At 41.4% G+C, this 23740-nt stretch overlaps 1 protein-coding gene across 25 annotated transcripts in view; it reads left to right on the forward strand.

Moving 5' to 3' along the window:
- rims2a (regulating synaptic membrane exocytosis 2a) overlaps positions 1-23740 on the forward strand; it is a 152212-nt gene that overhangs the window by 114330 nt on the left and 14142 nt on the right. For 19 of the 25 annotated variants that reach the window (XM_042221871.1, XM_042221870.1, XM_042221875.1 and 16 more), the window contains 4 exons: positions 369-401; positions 2759-2859; positions 6335-6501; positions 14011-14255. The exons of 2 other annotated variants lie outside the window; for them this stretch is intronic. In XM_042221871.1, coding sequence (XP_042077805.1) covers positions 369-401; positions 2759-2859; positions 6335-6501; positions 14011-14255 — 546 coding nt within the window. The remainder of the gene's footprint in view (positions 1-368; positions 402-2758; positions 2860-6334; positions 6502-14010; positions 14256-23740) is intronic. 4 more of the 25 variants (XM_042221874.1, XM_042221878.1, XM_042221885.1 and 1 more) reach the window with 2 other exon arrangements.

Here is a 23740-nt window from a genome sequence, read left to right on the forward strand (position 1 = left end):
ATAACTAAACTCTTGGCCTCTCTACCTCAGCCTCCCCCGGCCTCGCACCCTTTTTGCTCTATTTTGACTTCTCACTGTGCCCATGGTGGAGTTTGTGTGTTCTTGGTGTACTCTATGATTTTGTTTGTGTGTTCTGTGCTTGTTGTTTTTGTCATTGTCGTGTTGTATTGTTGTGTCGTGTCCCCCTCCCTCCCCTCCGACTCCTTCCTGTCTACTCTGACCCTCCAAACCCGAGACCTTTGGTGATGGCGTCGCCCTCCCAGCCATCCTTCCTCTCCTCCTTCGCCCTCCCCCTTACCCTTCGTGCATCCTCTCACATCCATCTTCCTCTCCTCTGTCTGTCTGTCCATTGTGTGATGTAATCCCAGAAGACACGGACTCACCAAGTTGGACGAACTCAGGTCTGTCCCTTCTTCTTCTGCACCTTCCTTCTTTTCTGTCTCAGCTCCCTCTTCTCCTTCCTCTGCTGTGATTCTCTCTGTACGTCTTCCTGGCTTGCCCTCCCCCTCCTCAAACCCGCCTCCCCTCATCTCAGTCGTCTTTTATTTTCCCGTTTGGCTTGACTCCAATTTCTTGCGGCGTTGCTCTCTTCGTTGTTGTGTAGATGATGCTTCTGGCTTCCATACCATTTATGCTGCTTTATTTTTTCTGCAGACAGACTGTGTGGGCTTGTCATTCACTAAAGCATGATCACGATCACACCAGTGTGGTTTCTTTGCAGCACATGAGACACTGTCATTTTCTACCAAGCTTTTAAAAAAAAACTTACTGTGAGCGTGTGACAGCAGATTTATTCTTTTGATTACTCTCTTTGTAGACATAGATTTGCTACTTTTTCCCTAAATTGATTTCTTTTTGGCCTATTTCAAGTGAAATTTGATGATTCATGTGGTTTTGAATGACTTAGAGTTCCTAAACGCTGCTAATGCAGTGCAGTCAAAAATTTTACTCACTTTAGTGAGTATGGTTTTCATGATCTTGTTCCACAGATTTGCTTTGAAATGAAACAATAATTGCCGCACACATTCATGCACAGTCACCGAGTCACTTAAAATGTGGTCTCTTTGCAGTCCAAAACAAAAGGTACAACTTGTTAAGCAGCTAGCCTCTGAGGTCCTGGTCGTTCAGCTTTTTATGTCTAGACCACACGAGGTTAAATGTTTTTATGATAAGCTAAGCTAACTGCCTCGTTTCTCCAGCTTCAAGCATGAAAAAGCCATCAGTCTTCTAGGATCTAACACAATTTATTGTGATGAACTGTCCAATCTTGTTTGTCCAATAAAAATTGGATAAACAGAGCATTGTCATTGCCAACGCATAACATACAGACGATTTGTCATGTCCCGAGGCGTCTCATAGTAACGAAAGGTACCCTTCCGCGTCCTTATGAGATGCTCCGGATTCTCAATTGAACCCAATAGAATGCCACTCGCGGCGGTAACACACGCTCCAGCCGTGTTACACCCTAACCATAACCATAACCTTAACACTATCAGATAGTGTTTTCCAAAGTGATTCATGATCAGAACGTAAAACACATTTACATGTATAGATTCATTCCAAACGGCTCTCGTGCCTCCAAACGCGTAACACACTGGCGATTTGTCACATGCGTTTCTATGTTACAAGTTGGGATGAGAACGTGTTGGTATAAAAGAACATGAACTCAAAGTTGTTCAATTTTAACCTGATATTTATCACGACCACTGAAACGAAGCGATCACAAAAAACGACTTTCTGACTGCACTGGAATTTCAAAAGCAGCTCAGTTACAATCATTTAACAAAGTTACTATTAGTTAACAAAATACTCCTAGAGAGATGCGAAATCACATGTAGTTTACTAACTGCGTGATGCGTCAACTCCTTTCGCTTCACTCATGCAGTCATTCATTTGCTCTGAGCTTGTATTCCTTTATTTTACTCTTTTTCTTTGCTTTTTCGTTTCTCTTTGTGTGCGAGTGTGTACATGAAGGCACGCGAGCATGGCGCCTGTACGTGTGCATTCATCTTCACTCTGTCACTGCGGTCATATGACACAAAAGTAGAGACAAAGAGTAAGCAGGAAAATGGAAATGCAGGAAAAAGCAGGAAAGTCACCATGTGGTGAACATTTTTGCAGAAAAGAAACAGTCACTGTAGAAACTGTTTGTAGCTTATTTTGTCATTTTTAGGTTTGTAAAATGTACACAGTTCCTATTCTTATTGGTATTTGTACTTCAACAGAGGCCTGTGCATGGTTGCGAATGTAAGAATCACATTTGCAGATTAAAAAAGGACTAAAATGCCTGTCGGTTTTAATTGAGAGGGATGCTTTGGCCAATTAATGTGATCGTTTAGGGATTTCAATTTGTTGTTTAATCATTTCCATTCATCTAGAGTTTTTTTGTAAAATGCATCACTAGTATTGTTACAGTTAGTGCTGTAGTAGTACTGGAGTAATTTGGCTTAGCATTCAAATGTGTTTTACTGAGGTCAGATAAAAATATTTGAATATTAGTGACTGACTAAAAAGCAGCATTTTTTGTGGGACTTATTGATTTCAAAAATTAGTTTATTATTCTATGCAGCATATGTTTACGGGTTTGTGTTTGTTAAAAACAGCCAACCATTCAGCTTTTCCCATTAGATCTGTCCCGTCATAGCTCATGGCTCATAGCTCAACAGAAGCCTCTCTCACCATAACAGTATGCCCCTCCATGAGGCTCTCCTCACAGTCCACCAGCTCCCAGCTGACTCGCATCTGTCTCTGTGCTCAGGTATGGACATGGAGGAGAGGACCAGACAGATGAAACTAAAGATGAACAAGTATAAGCAGGGAGCTGGTTCTGACTCAAGACTGGAGCAGGACTACCACAAGGTAAAGAAAACACGCCCAGGTCTGCTTAATTTATGCTTCAACACTCCAGAAAACCACGTTCCTACACAAACACTGTTCACAAAGTTCCAAAATGCATGCTCACTGATGTTTGCATCATGCACAGATATGGTCACAAAACATATCAAAACAAAGTGCAGCTGGTAAAGACTCAAAGGCTGGAAAACACAGAGCTGGATACAGCTGTTCTTCTAATCAGCTCATCTGAGTCACAGATATATATTATACACGTCTTTATTCAAAGCTTTGACTTTAAAAAGCGACATGCATCCACAGCGCCACAGGATACATTTTATTAATCCTTCCCAACAGTTTCTCAGCAGTGTCCATTGTTAACCCAGAAAAAGTAAATGGAACGATAAGATATCTCAAAATCATTGCACACAAATCTAAAACGACAACAATCTAAAGCCACCTAGAGTTATCTCTATGTGGGGAAACTACATTTTTCTCCTTGTCATTTAGGCCAAATACTTCAATACATCACTTTGCAATTTCAAGGAATTGTGTGTAAAATCCACTGTTTACTACTCTGTTCTGGAGAAGTCCTGAACATGTTTAGAGAGCTCGGCCAGAGCCTGCTGTCTCACTGCGGTCTGGTCTGAGACCTAGCAGATGAAGCCCCTCTGTCTGCTTTCCTTTTAAGACAGTGCTATGAAAACTATGGCATTTGGAGTCTATAAAAAGCTGCTGAAATTATTCCCCAGTCCTTGTATGTTGAGCAATATCTTCCCATTGACAAAAACAATGCTAATAAAGGCAGTTACTGTAACACTCCGTCCAGATTTAGTTACAGTAAACAGCCAACCAAAACATAACAGGATATTATATACACATCCACGTTCACAAATGTGCTTGGACTAAGTCTGTGCCAAGATCATCCCAGCCCAGTTCAGCTTCCAGGAAAGCCTGTGTATAAAGTTAGTTGAGTAGAATCCGACTTTGTGAGCCAGTTGACTGTCACTGGATTAAACAGTATATGGTAACTGTCTTCCTGCCACTTATGGTTAAGTACTCATGCAAAACTTTGTATGTCTAAATCAGAATATTATTCATTAATTTTTTTAGTAAAATGTACATGAAGTATTAAGAGTACAATTACAGGAGATCACAAGTCTTCAAAAATGGAAAACAAACACATTACCTGATTGAAATTTGGCCGATCGCCTGTTTAAGATCATCTTCTTGTGTCACTTTTGACTGTTTTAAGCGTGGGTGCAGTTTTTAGATCGCACTCTACAAGTCCTCATGCTTGTATGTCTGCGATGCATTCTGGATCTCATCCAGTTAATCAGAAGGATGATACCTCAAGTTGTTTTTAATTTTTGGAAAGTTCACAGTCTCTGTGGGACAAGTTCTCAGAGCACAACCCTGATTTTGCTCCACCCAGTCTTCCACTGAAAAGTGCTCGTTTTTAGTTAGACATTCAGCTTCTTCCCCAGTGACAATCATACCCTAACAAATTAGCAGTAAAATTGCACATCACAAGCATTAAGAAGCAGGCATACAGGGAATTACTTTTGCCAATTTGTTTTGCATGCTGAAGTAAGTTATGAACCATCTTATTACTTAATCCCCGTAACCCTGCTTTGTATGAGAGCCTTAGCCTGTATATAAACAATTGACAAGACATGACAAGAATCTTTGTTTTATGAAGTCCCGTTTTAAAGCCTGGAGAATAGCGTTTTAGTTGTTGCCATCTGGGTGTTTCAGAGCCAGGAGTGACCATATTTGGATGACTCTTTGGAGTCCTAAGTTGTCAGCTAATGCTAACAAGCTTGGTTAGGAAGGTACATCACACAGACATAAACACCTGTTATGAACAATTCTATGTAACACACAAAAAAGCCTTCCAGTATTACTAGCCAATCAGCAAAACTGGATTACATATTTCATGGATAGGCTGTTGGCAAGCCATATTGCACCTACAACCAATTGTTATCACACAAATCTGTCACACTGCTAGGCATAGCTTTAAACTGGGTAGTTGTTGAAAAAGAAAAGAGCGTGCAAAAAGGAAACCAACGGCGCAGAGCGAGGTTCCCAGGTGTGCTGTGATGCAATCAAGAACAATTGGACTTTCTAATATTTCCAATGTTTGCTAGCTTAACTTAAGTGCCTGCAAATATCTTTCAAAACAATGTCCAAAAAATTTAGTTTATTGAACAGTTGCTGATGAATGTTCCATCTTTGGTCTCTGGCAACAACACTGTATGGACTGTGATTGATCAACAGCTTCTTGTAAACTTTATCACAAGTGTAATCACAAATGTGCGCATTATTTCTTTGTCTGCATTGTTAATCGAACACAGTAATGCAAGAGCAGGCAGAGCTTGACATATTCAAGTTAGAAACTCATAGAAAATAAACATGTTAATCCATGTTACACGCGTGTGCTGCACTTTTTCTCTCGTAGTTTGTTGGGAGGAGCTAAAATGGCTCTTTTGATGTTGAAGATTGTCGACGCCCGGCCTGGACCAATGTTAGGTTTATTTCTGCTGTGAAACTGGGCATTTTAACATAGGAGCTTGCTTGTGTGACATCTTCAAGGGGCCATTGAAGAATCTGCAGTTTTGTCACTTTTGCAACAGTTTTATTTTTTGACCCTAGTTCCCAATTCAAAAATCTAGTTTCCAGAATTCATTTTACTTGTTACTCTAAAACACGCATCATGTTTGTTTATAAAGAGTGTGAGTAAGTGTGCAAATATTAGACAAGATCTTGCACAAAAAGCACTGACTGGGAGAATGAGAACTATAGTAACAAATGCTTTAGGTGCTCAGTTAGATTAGAAAAGCACAATTTAAGTAGCAGTCCATTTACCATCTAATATATCCATGCTAGATAGATCCAAAGCATAAATTAGCTCAAATGTAAAAAGTCAATTAAAATCAACAAGACAAGCCTGTGAAAACCTGCAACACACACACAAACAATGGATGCTGATCAGAAGCTGAATGAAACGAAGACATGCTTTCGTGTGCCATTCCAGCCTTTTGTACACAAAAATGAAAGTCAAGCTGAAATTGTGGATGTCATTTATAACTTTTCCTAGTCTCTGAACCTGGTAAGACCAAATCTCAAACCATGAACCCCTGCGGTATTTAACTGCAAGCCCAATGTTTTCCCACTACATAATTAAAATACTGACCTTTAAAGTCGCTCACCTAATATGCCTAACGTAAAAATAGTGTGCATATTTCTTCTTTTTTATTTAGATTCAACAGCTTATTTCTGAAATACTGCTTGTCTTGATCAAATAGTTTTCCCTTACAAGGCAAAGACGTAGAAGTCATTTTAGAAATCTCTACCCTTTGGTAACTTGTTGAAGTTTTCATTGGGACTATTTTAGCAACAACATTTTGTACTTGTTAAAATTGTTGAGTGCTCAAAAACCCCAAACTTGTGATATCTGATGTCACCATACTTTATGTCTTATTCTTTGCCCTCTTTGCAGCGTTCAGGCAGAGATCCACGGGGCTCCGACAACTTGTCAGCCAAGTCGTCGGACAGTGATGTAAGCGACGTGTCCGCTGTGTCGAGAACCAGTAGTGCCTCTCGGTTCAGCAGCACGAGCTACATGTCTGTCCAGTCAGAAAGGCCGCAAGGAAACCGCAAGATCCGGTAGGCTGATGCAAACTTTGTGTCGCTCTTTAAATTACCATCAAGCTGGAATGGACAAACCCCGCCCCCCTCAGCGGTGAAACCCATATTCATTACCATGTCCAGACGTTTTCAAATTTGAAACTGTTTGCACATGGTTACCTGAGGAGAAAATGCCCCTCCTGTAGCGCTGCGTGTCATTTTCTCCCTGTGATGAGTTCAAGTTTGGCTCCATTTTAGAGAATCTGGAGCCAAGTGGTTGAACTCTGTTCCTTCACGCTGTGGGGGAAGTTTGTCCATATCTGGCAGTAGTCACTGAAACATTAAACATATTTCTACTCTTTGGGTGTCGTCTCATATCAAAGAAAAAAACAAACTCCTCTGCATGGTGCTTTGCTTTAAGTCTACGTTAGTTCTTCTGTGATTTAGAATCAGTCTGCTTTTGATCATGGCTGCGTTGCATCTCTGTGTTCGTCTCTCTTTTGTTGTTGACATTGTTCACGCTTTGTTTGTTTTTTTCTGTTTTTTCTGTTTCTTTTGGCTTTGCATGTGCTGCTCTTTGTGCCTCTGTTTCCATCTTCAGCCAGTTGCGATCGAGGAGCCATTCTCGGGAGGGGGATGAGCAGTTAGGAGAAGTGAGGGAGGAAGAGGAGGCAGGAGAAAAAGGCAGAGGGGCTAGTAAAGAAGGAAGGGTGCAGAGAGGGGGGAAGGAGTGGGAGGGAAAGGTAGACGCAGGCGAAGAGCATCAGAAGGATTTGGTGGAGAAAGAAGAGGACTTGCACCAAAGGAGTATCTCAGAGACTGACCTCAGGTAACACATGTGTAGCAGCTTCAAACTGTAGACTAACAATGATGAAGAAAACTACTAACAGTAGTATAGATCCCGCTGTAGATCCCAGTGGACGACTGTCTTTTGCACATTTATATGAGGACGTGCAAGACAGAGTGTGGTGACTACCCTCCTCTCTTTACCTTGATGATGGTGTAACTGTGGCCCTGTTGACCTTTAACAATACTAAGGTAGAGTAGCATTAATATTTTACACTGCTTAAAAAAGATAAAGGAACACTTTTTAATCAGAGCATCAAGTCAGTTCAACTTGTGGGTTGGTGTTAAACTTTTTCTATGATGGTAATGAAATCATCAACAGGTGCATTAGAGGTACATAACCTCAAAAACAGGAATGGTTTTCCAGGTAAAGACCAATGATGTTTTTCCCTCATCTTTTCTGACTGTTTTTTCAATAGTTTTGCATTTGGCAAGGGTCAGTGTCACTACTGGTAGCATGAGGTGGTACCTGGACCCTACAGAGCTTGCACGGAGTCCAACTCCCCTAGGATGGCACATCAATGTGTGACATAGCCAGAAGGATTTTTGTGTCTCCCAGCACAGTCTCAAGAGCATGGAGGAGATTCCAGGAGACAGCCACTTACTCTAAGAGAGCTGGACAGGGCCGTAGAAGGTCCTTATCCCATCAGCAGGACTGGTATCTGCTCTTTTGTGCACGTAGGAACAGGATGTGTGCTGCCAGACCTACAAAATGACTTCCAGGAGACCGCTGGTGTGAATGTCTCTGACCAAACAATCAAAAACAGACATGATGAGGGTGACCTGAGGGCCCGACGTCCTCAAGTGGCCTCTGTGCTCACTGTTCAGCACTGGAGCCTGATTGGCATTTGCCATAGAATACCAGAATCAGCAGCTCCACCTCTGGTGCCCTGTGCTTTTCAGAGATGAGAGCAGGTTCATTCTGAGCCCATGTGACAGACGTGGAAGGGTAACATCGTTCAGCATGACCAATTTGGTGGTGGGTCCTTGATGGTCTGAGGAGGCATAATCCATGGAGGGACCCACAGGCCTCACACACCCTGACGGCCGTTAGGTATCAGGATGCAATTCTTGGACACATTGTCAGAACTTATACTGGTGCAGTGGGTCCTCCTGGTGCACAACAATGCCCGGCCTCATGTAATTAGAGTAAGCACACTGTTCATGGAGGATGAAGAAATTGATACCACTGACTGGCCTCCATGCTCAACTGACCTACATCCAACAGAGCACCTCTGGGACATTATGTTTTACTCAGTCCAAGCTGCCAAGTTGCACCTTAGATTGTCGACGAGCTGAGTAATACTCTGGTCCAGATTTTGGGGGAGATCTCCCAGGACAGCAGTGGTCATCTCAATAAGTGCACGCTCCAGTGTTGTGAGTCATGCACACATCCCATTGGGATCGAATGTATTTTTAAAGTGTTCCTTTTAACATTTTTGAGCAGTGTATAATAGCAGTGACATGAAAACAGTTGGTGTCCATGCAGTCTGTTCACACATCAGATAATGTGAACTCTACAGTTACTATCTAAAGAATAACCTTTATCCTGAATTTATAGTACTGCACTTAATCAGAGCTTGCTTTTACAGTATGCCTGCAATGCTCTGACACCACGAGGAAAACTGAGCTCTTCATGTTTCATGCTTTTAAACAACAGTTACTTTTATCGACATGCAGGAAGTAGAGAAGACCTTCGAACCAATGAAAAAGAGCAATGAAAACAAGAAAAACTGCATGTTTACCATGGAAAAATACTATTAGGATTATTAGTGTGCTAGATACAATCACAGCCTGTTGCCTTATGTTTCACATAGGTATCAGCCTTTTGCTGATCAATATTTATGAGACATTTATGAGAAAGTGAGCACCAGGTTATGGCACAAATTTAATGCAGTACTGTAAATCCAGCATTACCACAAGGTGTACTGCAAGACCCTCGTAAACATCAATTTTTGATTTGCTAAGAAGTTCAACAAAGTGCCTCCCTGTATTAAACATATAACTGTACATACAAGTGATGATAATAATAATAATAATAATAATAATAATAATAATAATAATAATAATAATAATAGTCACATTCACACAAAGTGTGCATAGAGATGTACAGTAAATATAAAGTCGAAGACTTATTTAAATCAGAGGTTAGGTGAACTGTTGATATTTTACTACACATCATAAAAGCTGTTGTTTTTCTGAGTGGACCTTCATGTCTAAATGTTTAGTGAGCCTTGGCTTCTTGCCTTGGCATATTAGAAGCTTGGCTTCTAACATGTTAAGACTATATTTAACATGACACTATTTCCTGGTAAACCACAAGAGACTGTGGTTTTATTTTTGCACTGTGCTGGACTAGCAGGTCTGAAAATTGTGTCAAGAGCAAATTCAAGAGCAAAATTTATTTGGAAGGCCAACAGAAAGAAGCTTAGCTTGCACTCCTGATAAGATGTCTTTACCATCAAATCACATTCACAGCAGGATCCAAGCAAGCGCTTCTCACCAATATTAGTTCTGCCCCTCGGTCTTAACAGAAAACACATTAAGATAAAAGCTACACCCTCTCACGCGTGATTAACTCTACACTAGTGTGCACCGTCTGATTGAGAAGGTGCACTCTGCACATGCGCGTAGGAGGCTAAATGCACATGCAGAAACAGGAGCAGATCCACTGAAGTGTAAGTAAATTGTACTTACACAGTGGATCGTGGATTATACAGTGCAAACAGAAGATTAGGAAGTCCTAACGCTTTGCCCACTCATCCATCGGTTTACTCTGAAGTTGCTGTGTATATCGCTTTATTGTATGTGCTGTGCTGTGTTGGGATGCTGCATCAGTATTTTATCAGTCCGTGTTCTTCACTTGCTCCCCTGCAGTCATGTTTTGCACGTGCAACTTGTCGACTCAGACCTCCTCCTTGTCTCCAGCTACTCCTCGATATTTCCCTGTTTTTGTGTGTCACATCACAAACCTCATACTGATGACCACGGGGTAATCACTTTCAGTGAATTCACCGGAAACGTACAAATGAGATTTGAAAAAAGCCGACTTGAGCACACGCGTCCCAGAGATTTGATTTAAGCTACAATGCTGCAGTTGCAACGTGTTTCATCTTGACTGAAAGTGAGCTCATTTGGTCCTACTTTAAAAAATGCTGGCAACTCTCATCTGTGTGATCAACCCTTGTTCCTTCATGACAGCTACAGTATAAACTGATATTCCACCTAGTTGTGAGTAATGCAATATTCTGCTTTTTGAGAGATAAAAAATCAAACACTCCGCGTCGTTTTGTTCATTCAGGTTTGCTCACTGATTCATGATTTTTGCAGCTGCACACAATAGAAAAAACAAAATTGCTGCATGCTAATAATCTTAGGATCTGTGAGATAGAGCATGTATGAGATAGAACATTTAGCGTATCTGTTATTCATGCCACTGCATAGTCAATTGTGCCACTGGGCATTGAAGCCACAAATCTCAGAACTTGAACCGTAATCAAGCAGAGAATATCTATAGGTAAAAAAGCTTTTCTATGAGAGCCTCCAGATTTGAAGTCAGAATACTGAAAACAGTCAATCACATGTATCGAGATGATTTGAGGAGTCAGCAAGTGACACGCGATGTGCTTCAAGTTACAAAAGATGCATTTGCTGCTCTCCTTATCTGTGTGTGTGAAAGTAGTAAAGCAGTTTGATTTAGCAGAAACATGGCCACCAGCTACATCTATTTATGAGTCATCTCCTATGTATTGAGGTCACAGTGTAAATACACATCTGCTACACATTAAACAGGCTTGGCATACGAGCATCATGATAGCCGTGTGTGTTTTTAGTCCTTTGAAGACAGAAGCGAAAATCTCTGCTCTGAATGAGACTGTCGTATCCAAGTTACAGCTTAAGATAAATATGAGATCCAGACTTTAATGAATCACTTCAATTCTGCTCACTGCAACCTCTGCAAAAAAAACAACACAAAAGAAATTTGACAGGCATGAACGCATGCTAATGCTCTGATTTGGGGCACGGTTGCCACGGTACCTGCACTTTTCCATACATCATTTATGATTCACCTTTAATAACAGCTGCTCCTTCCTTGTTGTTAGTGAGACTAAATAAATAAAATGTATATTTCACCCCAAAGTTGCTTAATATCTATTGACTCATTTCCTTTTAGAAGACTTTATTTAAATGTTTACCATCGGTTTCTAAAAATGATCAATACATGATACAGTATGGAGATTGGCCTATTAAAGACAGCTTTGTGTAGCAAAACCTGTCTACATTTTTGCAACACCAAAGATTTCGAAGGTATTTTGGGGTTGGGTTATGCTTTGGGAACATGTTGGCCTAGATGAAAATGCATGGTGAGCAATCTGCATGATGAGGAGCTCTGTGTTCTTTGAGCTGAGGTTGAAAATCAGAAATCCCTGGAGAGACCCAGTTTTCCAAGTAGGCATATTTACACAGCAACCCTGGATTGAGTGCCAAGACCTGTTCAGTGAGTGGCGAAACTGTAATGAGAGGAGGTGCGAGAGATTTTATGTACTTGTTTTTATTGAGGACAATCAAAGTAAGGTGTCCTTTTACACCAGTTTATGAGAGTATGAAGAATCGTGAGACTATGATTTACTTTAGAACAGTGTGTCCATTAAGAGCAGATGTTTGTGCATTTTGACAAAAAAAAAAAACAAACGAAAAATAAAAGCGCCGTCAATTCAGTTAGAGCCAAATGTTTATTCAATCCAGTTGCAAGTTCACCCTTTAGGGAACAAACCATCATAGACCCTTAGTGGTTTGGGTATAATTCATCTGTTCCGATAATGGGTAGAATGTGTCCACGTACCGGCAGTGTTCATCACTTTAGATTAAATATTATTATTGGCCATCCTCCTAGAGAAGGATTAAAGTTTGCCTTTGATATAAACGTGGTGACAGGCACTGTGTGTTCTATTAGACAAGTAGGGAATTAGACGAGACATTTATTCCATCAGAAGAATACATTTCATCTCATTTCCTATTTTGTGTCGCTAAATATTTTACAGAACATACATTTCTAATTGAAAGCTCTGCGCTCATGCATTTTAACCTCAGCTGGCAATCATTGTTAGAGGCCACGATCCCCCCTGACCTCGCTGCTGTGCTGATGTAATGAAAGAAGCGGCGCGATCGCCGTGTGAGGAGCAGATGAAATGCAGCCTCACTGCGATGATGGTGAAAGAGCATATTTTAGAATGTCACCTGTAGCACACGGGCCCGTGGTGCCGGCCGAGCGCTTGGAGTCGTCTTCAAAGCCTCTGGGCTGCAATAACCGATCAAAGGCGCTAATCTCCCAATAAGCATTTAATATTTATGTGTTGAAGCACAGGCTGATACTTAACAGAAGCCACTGGTGCTAGAACTGGTATAAACAAAAGGTTTGCTACTGCTGGCTGGGGTACGAGGTGCTCTTTAACAGCACACCTGATTTATTTCACCAACAGCAGCTGAAAAACATAATATGAAGTGCAGACCGCCAAAACAGGATACGCATGTGCCAGTGTATACTATCCACGCCAGCATAGCAAGGAGTGACATGAGCAGCCATTACTACGTGCTCACACATTCATGACGGTTCCATATGTTGTTTATGAGCTAACTGCCTGAGAATGTGCGTGAGACAGACGAAGGCCTGGTCGACTGCTGATGTTTAGGCACGGCTGATTGTCTAAACTAAAAGCACCACTGTGTTCATGCGCAGGATAATGAGATGTCGCAACCATATCAGACATAAACTCCAGCGTTTATCAAATACAGCAGAGTGTCTGATATATGTGAAATTTGGAGTACGATTGAATTAATTGATGGAATCAGCCGTCAAAATGTATTAAACCTTCCCGTTTTACCCAGCACATCTTTCTATGAGTGGTCTTTGCAACACAGTTACATGATGGAGGTCAGACACTTAAATTAATGAGGGTGCTACACGTAACTTATCCCATTAAGAATTCAGAGCCTATGATACAGAATGTAATTTGTCTCTTAAAGATAATTTTACTGGCAGGGCTAAAATAGGACCCTCATTTGAACACTGGCCTATTTCCTTTCAAACTGCAGGAGCTGGAGAATAATGCTGATGACAGGCAACTTTTCTGTGTGCAGCTTTGAGCGCTTGATCACAACTCTTACCTACTTGTGGATGTCCGTGAACTTTTCATTTAATAAATTAATACTTTGATTATTAAATTAATACTCAGAATACTACCAGAGTCTTAGTTGATTAGTGTCTTTAGACATCTTAAATCAAAAAACGAAATAACCTAACAGATAAAATGCAGAGTATTAACTCTATGTTACTCCCGATTTCCCAAACGGCTTCAAAACTTTTACAAACCCATTTACAGAGCTGGAGAGTAGGCTATGGTTGGTCTTTCACTGCATGAAAAGGCTTTAGAATATACACTACATCAGTGTTAACCTCATCTATACTGTAAGTCATGAACTCCTGTACCTGAACTCTGTCCTTTTCTCCTTTTCACCCCACACCTTGTCATCTACTATCCCTCTCCTCTCCTCTTCCATCCTCTCCTTCTGTTTCCTCCTCCATCATCTCTCCATTCACATCCCCCTCCACTGGCTTCCTCTCTCCCCTTCTCTGCCCTGTCCTCTCTTCTCTGTCTTCACCTGTCCCCTTCCCTCCCTCCCATCTATGGTGGTGGCTGACAGTGACTTTGCATCCAAAATGAAAAACAGGCAGATGGGCTCATCGGGTGGGATGAACATGACCAAGAGCACAAGCATCAGTGGCGACATGTGTAACCTGGAGAAGACGGACGGCAGTCAGTCGGACACGGCGGTTGGCACGGTAGGCACTGACGACAAGAAGAGGCGCTCCAGCATTGGTGCCAAAATGCAGGCCATGGTTGGCATGTCGCGCAAGAGCCGGAGTACCTCTCAACTCAGCCAAACAGGTAGGGCATCCAGTCACACAGCCAGCGTGCTCCCAGTGTTCAGTGTTGCATCTGTCCCGTGGCCTCTCGTTGTCTCTGTGTTGACTTTGCTTCGTCTCGCTCTGTTCTTGATACCAAGTACTAATTCTTCTATTTCCAGTTTCCCCTCCGATTTCTTTTTTTTTAGTGCAAGGGCTTTGAGCTGAAGAAAATACTGTTAACAATATTTTCTCTTTTCTCTAGGTAACAGTGAATTCAACTCCTCTCTCCCCTTTTTGCTTACCTCCCTTTATTCTTTTCTTTGATATTTTACTCAGTTTGAGTTGTCCTTTCCGAGCCCAAAGCTGCTCATTTCTTGTGCTTATGATGTGCAAATTTGTGTTTTCATGTTTTCATTCTGGGAAACTGGATTTGATCCTTCCAAACACAACTAAAACACAATTTTCAATATTTGTCACATTTTTTTCGTTTGATGCTCTTTTGACTGTGATTTTTTTTTTTACTATTGCCATCTGCAGTTGTATTTGTTTCCGGGTGCACGTGAGAACATGTGAGACCACGTGCACGTGCGAGATATGAACAAGAAAGGGTGTGTTGTAGCTGAAAGTAGTAATGTGTATTTTTCTGCTGTGGAAAAGGGGCTTTCGCTATTCTACACTTTGCAAGGTGTTCTGTTTTTTGGGTTTGGTTTTTTTTTCCATCTTGCTTTCTTTTCAAAATTGCTCATTACCTGGTGCCACACAGTGTGAAAAAACAGCCTAGCAGGTGGTGTGCAGCGAAGTTTGTGGATGACAGATTGGAGTCTGGTCTTTTCATGCGAAGGTCAGGCGATTCGTCCACTCCCCCTGCGAGGCTGTGACCGTATCTATTCATCTCGCCTATTCAACCTTAAGGTGGCCAGTAATCACTTCTGTCCATTAGCGCTTTCTCCAATACCACAGCAGGGGGGTGAATGCATGTGTATGATGAGGAGGGACGAGCGAGAAAGTGGAGAGATGGTACGCTCACGTGGCGTTGTGCTGTCCCCCACCCCTCCCTGGCTCGTGATTTAACTGGCACATGGGCTGCTGCCTTATCTCTGCGGGTTAATAACGGTACTAACTGTTAATCACATCAATATGACAATTAGCCCATCTTTGCAGCTATTATACGATTTTTATCATATAATAGCTAGGAGATGCTAATGTTTTTGACAATGAAGAAGGTTTTTGTTGCTGAATAAGATGAACCCTCTGAAGTTCAATTTTGAGACCAGTAGAAACAAATGGCATTTATTCTGACTTTTATATGGATACAGGTTTTGAAGATACTCATTTTAGCAGACACATGAACATACTTTCTTTCCTAGTGCGTACAGAGCACATACTGAGCAGCCCGGACCTCCTCGGGCTATCAATATTTTACTCATTGCTTTTAAGTGCATCAGAGGGAGTTAGTAAGAGTGTGCATGCATCTCCCTTTCAGTATCTGTATTTGTTTCTGCACCAGCATGTACACTGCTAAGTTGTCTTGTGTCCTACTTTGTTGTGCGCTGTGCTGGGAGGCTCTTTGCCCGTTTCAAAGGTGCATTCAAAAGCATGGCTGATTTTTCTTTTTGTTTTTTGGGGGGGGTTGTGTGTGCAGTGCCAATGGGGGATGGGTAGATCAGCCAAGCAGCACGACTCTGGCTTTGACAAACACTGGTTAGTCAGGTGGAATGGATGTGCTCCCAGGTGACCGCCATGAGTAGTGTGTACAAATTTGGCAGCTCTGGCTCTCACTCGTCATTCTCTCGGTCCACAGTGCAAGATGGTACACTTTACAGGAAGTAGGAGTGCTTTAATATGCTTAGACCAACAACTGCTAACTGCTGCATAAATATGCTACCTGAAGTGATGGAAATTTACTTTCTTAGTTCTCGGGGTTGTAACAGGAACTGAGTGAGCAGTACAAAGCAAACAGTGGACACATGGGAGTCAATTTTATGAGTTTATTTCTCTTTTTCTTTGTGTTCATTCTGAAAACAGTCACAGTCCTTGCATGCTTGGCCAGTTAAGCTGATTCTAATTCAGGCTCAGGTTCAGTAATGCATCAAGAAATGCTTTTTAATCACTAGTTAATTAGATGTTAAGAAGAAATAATTACCTCCTGCAATGAAGTTATGTTTCTGGCAGTATTTGTGTGCGTCGTTAAGCAGGATAGCTCGAAAAGTTTTGAATGAATTCTGATAAAACTTGTAAAGTGGGGTCTCGTTAACAAGTCATTCTAATTTGACTCACATCCACCAAGGTCTTCAAGCTCCACTCAATGATCTATTGGTTAAAAAATGTTTTATATCATCAAAGAACGTATTGTTGAGAGAAATAAAACGAGCTGCCTGTTTTTATATATACTATAGTATAATATTAAATATTAAGCTCAAGATATTCATGTTCAGTTACTTACAAATCAGTAAATTTCAACCTGCGTAATGTTTGTGTAATCAACCTAAACATCTGTCACGGTACCCTTATCTGATTTTTTTTTTACCACACGCAGAAGACTAAATGAATATATCCATCCTTTCTCTACGGTTTATCCTTGTCAGGGTCACGGGGGGCTGGAGCCTATCCCAACTACCTTGGACAGGACAGGCTAACAAAAATGAATATATAGAAAATACAGTATCATTCCCTTACAAGTAAACACTATCCGGAGAGTGGCAGAGGTTTTCGCTCCTGTTATACTATGTTGTTACTAAGCAACAGCGAATTGTTGAGTTTATTTGATAGTTTACATTAACTTTAAATGTAAGTTTTGAAATACTTTTAAAAAACACTATTAGGCTTTTACATGCAATCATGTAAGGCATTGCCACTCAATCATTCATCAACTTGACTTATTATGTTAATTTATTTTTTTATCCTTTCTTCTATGTGCATTATGTTTTAAGCTTGACAGAGATGCAGTTTATTTCCTAAACACCTCAGTAAAGCTGCTTCCATGCAGATAAAAAAAGCAGATAGTTAAACAGTCTAATGTTGCAGGCTTATTGGAAATCCATCTACATACTTTCACCACATGTGTATTTCTTCATAAACTTTCCTTCCAACTCGCCTCTGAAGAGGGCAGCCTGTAATTTCAGTGTAATTGCTATCTGTGCTGCTGATCTGCAGGTGGGATGCTTTTTCATTCTTTCCTTTTTCTGTTTGTTAATATTTTTAATTTTAAATATTGTTTTCAGCCTTATGGTGTTGTGAATCCACTTTAAATAAAAAAACAAATTTTGTTCCAGTTGTTTACAACTTTAGCTGATGTGAGGTAATGGCTTTATAAAACACTTCATACTCATTAAACCCCTGAAACCATTTTTGTAGCATGGCTGGTAGCGTTTTACCTGATAATAAATTTCACTTGTGTCTCCCCACCCCCACCTGTCCTCATTATGTTTCACATGCAGTTGCACAGCGATCTTTGTGACTCACCACCGGCCTCTAAGTATTAAGGCTGAGATGATGATCAGTCAAACAAAAAAGGCAACAGTGGCCGAGGTAGCCGGCAGTGATATAGAAATAAGGAATATGTGGAATCAGTGGGAGGGATTTAAGTATGTTATATGATCCGTTGTCAGTAACATCTAGTTTCCTGTTCCCATGGGTGCAGCCTGGAGTGTTCCAGCAATTTATTTATTTTTTCTTACGACCCTGAAAGAAACCTGACCAGATTTGACCTTCTCTTTTTAAAAATCTGGAGATAAATTCAAGTCTCTGTTCTTTTTTTATAGTTATTTTATAATGTTTCTCCCTAAGACATTTCTTTTGATGCTCTAAAAGTTATCTGTAAACATCTTGTCATGTAACCGTCCTATTTTTGCTCCTAGAAACTGAATTATTTTGGTGACCTCAGATTTAATGTTGATAGTGCACCTGATTCTGCAGTCACATAGCTGGGTAACTGACTAATGAAGATTTATATGGAGATATTTCATCCATGAAGAGTTGAAATATTCAGCGGCTTGAGTCTGGTCAGTAAAAGATTCAAAACTTTGCTTTGAGTACTAATCTTTGAGTGAACCTATAGCCAAATGTATACAGTATAGAAAGAAAGCGATGGCTGCCCCCCTTTCTCCCTCCTATTACACCAGGTACTGACGCAGTTTTGGACCTCCAAAATCCTCAGTCTGTTTTTGTATGTGGTGAAATAGCTGAATTTTGAGCTTTCAGCCAAGGTAATTTATCTTCGGTGTTAAGCTGGGTGCCTGTCTCAGCAGCTCCTCTGCTAGCTGAGGCCGCTAATTAATCTCCTAGGGGGCCGGCGCAGACACACTGCTCTCAGAGTGATGCATGAATGGAACACAGCAGCACAGGTACAGCCCCAACCCTCTTTCTGCCTCACCTAGTCTTTCAGATCTTCTTGATCTTATTATATCTCTATCATTATTGTGTTTTCTTCCCATCTTTCTCTAACCTCCTTCATTATTCCCCCTACCATCTCTTCTAGCTGTTCTTTTTCCCCTGCATGTCCTCCATCATTCTCGATTTCAACAATTCAAAAGCGGCTTCATGGTTGTTAATCAGTCCAGGCACTTAGACGAGTCATCTTTGCATTGACCTAAATAACTGCTGATCTACTTTAGGTAGGATGAGGCTTTTGAAAGTTTCAGATTTGTTTCATGAATCAGCTGCAAGAATGAGTCATGATGGTCAGCAGTAGGTCCAGTAATCGACATGCAGCAGACAATAAAAATAAAACCCTCATTTCCACACATGACTCAGAAATGGCAATGGATGATGATGAAACATCCTGTTGTTAAAAGTTGTTCAGCAGATTCAGTTTACTAGTGCTTTAACTGAGCAAGAGGCAGCATTATGTAATTGACAGTTTTCATCTAATGACTGAACACGGTCGTCCATCTGTGAAGTCTGCGCTTATTCAGTCAGGCTTACCCGAGTAGCCCTAAAGCTTTACGCCACCAACATTTACAGGCACAGCGTTCATGGGTCTCCATTATAGTGCTTCTGCAGTTAGTACTGAAGTTGGTCTGGAAGTTGTTAAGGTTTACCCTCTGCAGTTGACAGTACGGATTTCTCATGGCTGGTTGTTGTATGCACCAGATGTCAGTTTTATATCTTCATTACATGATGTCCATAACAAATAAATCCCAGCTGCCAAGTCCCTACAGTGTAAATTACCCTGAAAAAATTGTTGTTATGAATTCTTTAATGAAGTCCCTTTGTGTTCTGTCTCACTTGGGATGATACTTAAACTCACACTTTAATTATATTATCCCCCAACTAGCGTACACAAAGTAAAAGGCATGCATTGACGTGGCCATCGGAGATCATAAAACGTCAGTGAAACTTAGCAACTTATAACTGATGCAAAGCAAGCAGGTATTGAATTAAATTGATCTTATCTCTGAGGCATTTGAAGTGACTTCTAATGCAGCTGTTTACCAACCTGACTGAATGGAAATACAGAAGACATTTACCTGCAATACACAAACAGAGCAGCCACTAGTGACTTAAATGTCAGCTACCCAGTGATTTGCTTCGTAATTGGATGGGTCTTAAGTCTGTTACAGTGTGTTATACACGTTTTACAGTGTGTAGTGTAAACGGGTGATGGTTGTATAGTTGATTAAGATGAAACCCTAATGCGTTTTCTCATTATATTATGAGATCGTGGCTCAAGAGTTGGCAGTTCGTCTTGTAATCGGTTCGGTTCGAGCCCTGGCTCCAACAGTCTCGGTTGTGGTGTCCTTGGGCAAGACATTTCACCCGTTGCTTACTGGTGGTGGTCAGAGGGCCCGGTGGTGCCAGTGTCTGGCAGCCACGCCTCTGTCAGTGCATCCCAGGGCAGCTGTGGCTACAATGTAGCTTGCCATCACCAGTGTGTGAATGTGTGGATGACTGAATGTAGTGTAAAGCGCTTTGGGGTCCATAGGGACTAAGTAAAAGCGCTATACAAATACAGGCCATTTACCATTTACCATAATATTACACTGTCACACTTCCTGGTGCTGGAACTGACGTCCACTTATGTGCTAAAGTTGTTTTCACACTTACGCAACAGTCCTGAACTTTTCTAAGACCTAACTAGCAGAAGAGAACATGGCAAACCTCCTGCACAGCTGGATCACACACAAGCTGGTCTTTAACCTGCCAGTTTCCAAGCTGCCAGCTATTGATGTGTGAACAGCTAATACCTGTCTGGTTTATTCATTGCTAGCAACTGGGCATCCTGTGGCCTGCCTGCTGCACACTCCTTCCAGGCAGCTACTTCAACCAATACAGAGTATTAATGGTAACACAAACACATGTGAAGGGGACTATTTCATATGCAAAAGAACAACTATGGACATAATCCTGACCCTTGACTGCTGAGATTGTCTAAAGTTAATGTCTGAAAAACATTTTAAGAGTGCACATATATCAGCTAAGAGAAGTACAGTGGGGCAAAAAAGTATTTAGTCAGCCACCGATTGTGCAAGTTCCCCCACCTAAAATGATGACAGAGGTCAGTAATTTGCACCAGAGGTACACTTCAACTGTGAGAGACAGAATGTGAAAAAAAAATCCATGAATCCACATGGTAGGATTTGTAAAGAATTTATTCGTAAATTAGGGTGGAAAATAAGTATTTGGTCAATAACAAAAATACAACTCAATACTTTGTAACATAACCTTTGTTGGCAATAACAGAGGTCAAACGTTTACTATAGGTCTTTACCAGGTTTGCACACACAGTAGCTGGTATTTTGGCCCATTCCTCCATGCAGATCTTCTCGAGAGCAGTGATGTTTTGGGGGGAGCCGAGAGAACCAGTGAGGGGATGAATGGAAATTGAGTGGGAGGAGGAAACCAGAAGGAGGAGATGAAGAGGAGGAGGAAGGGATTAGTAGATGACAAAGTGGGGTAAAAAAAAAGGATTTTGGTTCCTCCATGCAGATCTTCTCGAGAGCAGTGATGTTTTGGGGCTGTCGCCGAGCAACACGGACTTTCAACTCCCGCCACAGATTTTCTATGGGGTTGAGGTCTGGAGACTGGCTAGGCCACTCCAGGACTTTCAAATGCTTCTTACGGAGCCACTCCTTTGTTGCCCGGGCGGTGTGTTTTGGATCATTGTCATGTTGGAAGACCCAGCCTCGTTTCATCTTCAAAGTTCTCACTGATGGAAGGAGGTTTTGGCTCAAAATCTCACGATACATGGCCCCATTCATTCTGTCCTTAACACGGATCAGTCGTCCTGTCCCCTTGGCAGAAAAACAGCCCCATAGCATGATGTTTCCACCCCCATGCTTCACAGTAGGTATGGTGTTCTTGGGATGCAACTCAGTATTCTTCTTCCTCCAAACACGACGAGTTGAGTTTATACCAAAAAGTTCTACTTTGGTTTCATCTGACCACATGACATTCTCCCAATCCTCTGCTGTATCATCCATGTGCTCTCTGGCAAACTTCAGACGGGCCTGGACATGCACTGGCTTCAGCAGCGGAACACGTCTGGCACTGCGGGATTTGATTCCCTGCCGTTGTAGTGTGTTACTGATGGTGACCTTTGTTACTTTGGTCCCAGCTCTCTGCAGGTCATTCACCAGGTCCCCCCGTGTGGTTCTGGGATCTTTGCTCACCGTTCTCATGATCATTTTGACCCCACGGGATGAGATCTTGCGTGGAGCCCCAGATCGAGGGAGATTATCAGTGGTCTTGTATGTCTTCCATTTTCTGATGATTGCTCCCACAGTTGATTTTTTCACACCAAGCTGCTTGCCTATTGTAGATTCACTCTTCCCAGTCTGGTGCAGGTCTACAATACTTTTCCTGGTGTCCTTCGAAAGCTCTTTGGTCTTGGCCATGGCGGAGTTTGGAGTCTGACTGTTTGAGGCTGTGGACAGGTGTCTTTTATACAGATGATGAGTTCAAACAGGTGCCATTCATACAGGTAACGAGTGGGGGACAGAAAAGCTTCTTACAGAAGACGTTACAGGTCTGTGAGAGCCAGAGATTTTCCTTGTTTGAGGTGACCAAATACTTATTTTCCACCCTATTTACGAATAAATTCTTTACAAATCCTACCATGTGAATTCATGGATTTTTTTTTCACATTCTGTCTCTCACAGTTGAAGTGTACCTCTGGTGCAAATTACTGACCTCTGTCATCATTTTAAGTGGGGGAACTTGCACAATCGGTGGCTGACTAAATACTTTTTTGCCCCACTGTATGTGTGTGTGTGTGGTGGTGGGGGGGTTGGGTGTTCTGACTGTAAATGATCACTCAGTCATATTGTTTATTCATAAGCTGTGATGTGAATTTCCGAGGTGGCGGACTAAACAGATTGTTTTCACACTGAGTGTGTGCAGGACATGGTGTCTCTCCCAGCAGACAGTGTATTTTGCCCTTTCTAAGCTATCAGCCAATGTTCTTGTTTTGAAGATGGTTTTTTTCTTAATGTGCTCTTTATTCATCCATCCATCCATTTACTTCTGCTTATCTGGGACCGGGACGCTGAGGCAGCAGCCTAAGGAGAGTCCAGATCTCCCTCTTCCCGGCCACCTCCTCCAGTTTGTCCACTCGGAATGCAAAGGCATTCCCAGGCCAGTCAAGAGATATAATCTCTCCAATGTGTCCTGGGTGTGCCCCATTGTCTCACCCCCAGTGGGACATGTCCAGAACACCTCACCCAGTAGGCATCCTTGTCAGTTGCCCAAACCATCTCAACTCGATGTCGAGGAGTAGCGGCTCGATTCTGAGCCCCTTCTGGATAGCTGAACTCCTCACCCTATCTCTAAGGCAAAGGCCACCCTTTGGAGAAAGCTCATTTCCACCACTTTTATCTCTTGCTCTCCCTCTTTTGGTCACTACTCAAAGCCTGTGATCATAGGTGAGGGTGGGGGCGTAGATGGACCAGTGCTGATTCTCATTCCCGCCACTTGTTGTGCTGTTTAAGCGTTGCATAATTCAGTTGTGATCTAAAGAAAATATGAAGAGCTGCCAGTGCTAGACTATTAAGCAATTAAGCTTCAGGAAATTAGCGAGTTATTTCAAAATGTTTTAACCTTGAACAATAAAGAATCTACACAATAAAAGCTTTTCAATTAAATTTAATTTCTTTTAACCCATATGGAAAAGATATATATAAATCTTATAAGGTTTGTATCTGTCTTGTGTGAAACTTGTATGAAAAGCATACAAGAGTGAAAACAGATATAAGATCCCTTGAAAAATTCTATAAATGAAACGTATGTTTTGGATACTTACTAAAACAATATATGAAAGTAATGAGAAAGTGGCTACTTTCATGAGTAAATCATATAAGCCTTATATGATTCACTATATGAAGTAAGCCAAATCTTAAGCAAATCTTTTATAAGTTTTTTCTATTTCTTTTCCATATGGGAAGTTTCATTATCATGTTCAGTGATTTTCTGCTTTGAGTAGACTAAAAACACACAGTGACCCTTGAAGGATGAAAGTACACATGATTTTACAACTTTTAAAAAAAAATGCTGAGTGTTGTAAATAAACAGTATCAGTCAAAAGTTTGG

Source organism: Haplochromis burtoni, unplaced genomic scaffold, assembly GCF_018398535.1.
Source record: "Haplochromis burtoni strain Fernald_Lab_line unplaced genomic scaffold, NCSU_Asbu1 Contig_76, whole genome shotgun sequence".
NCBI classification, from domain to species: domain Eukaryota; kingdom Metazoa; phylum Chordata; class Actinopteri; order Cichliformes; family Cichlidae; genus Haplochromis; species Haplochromis burtoni.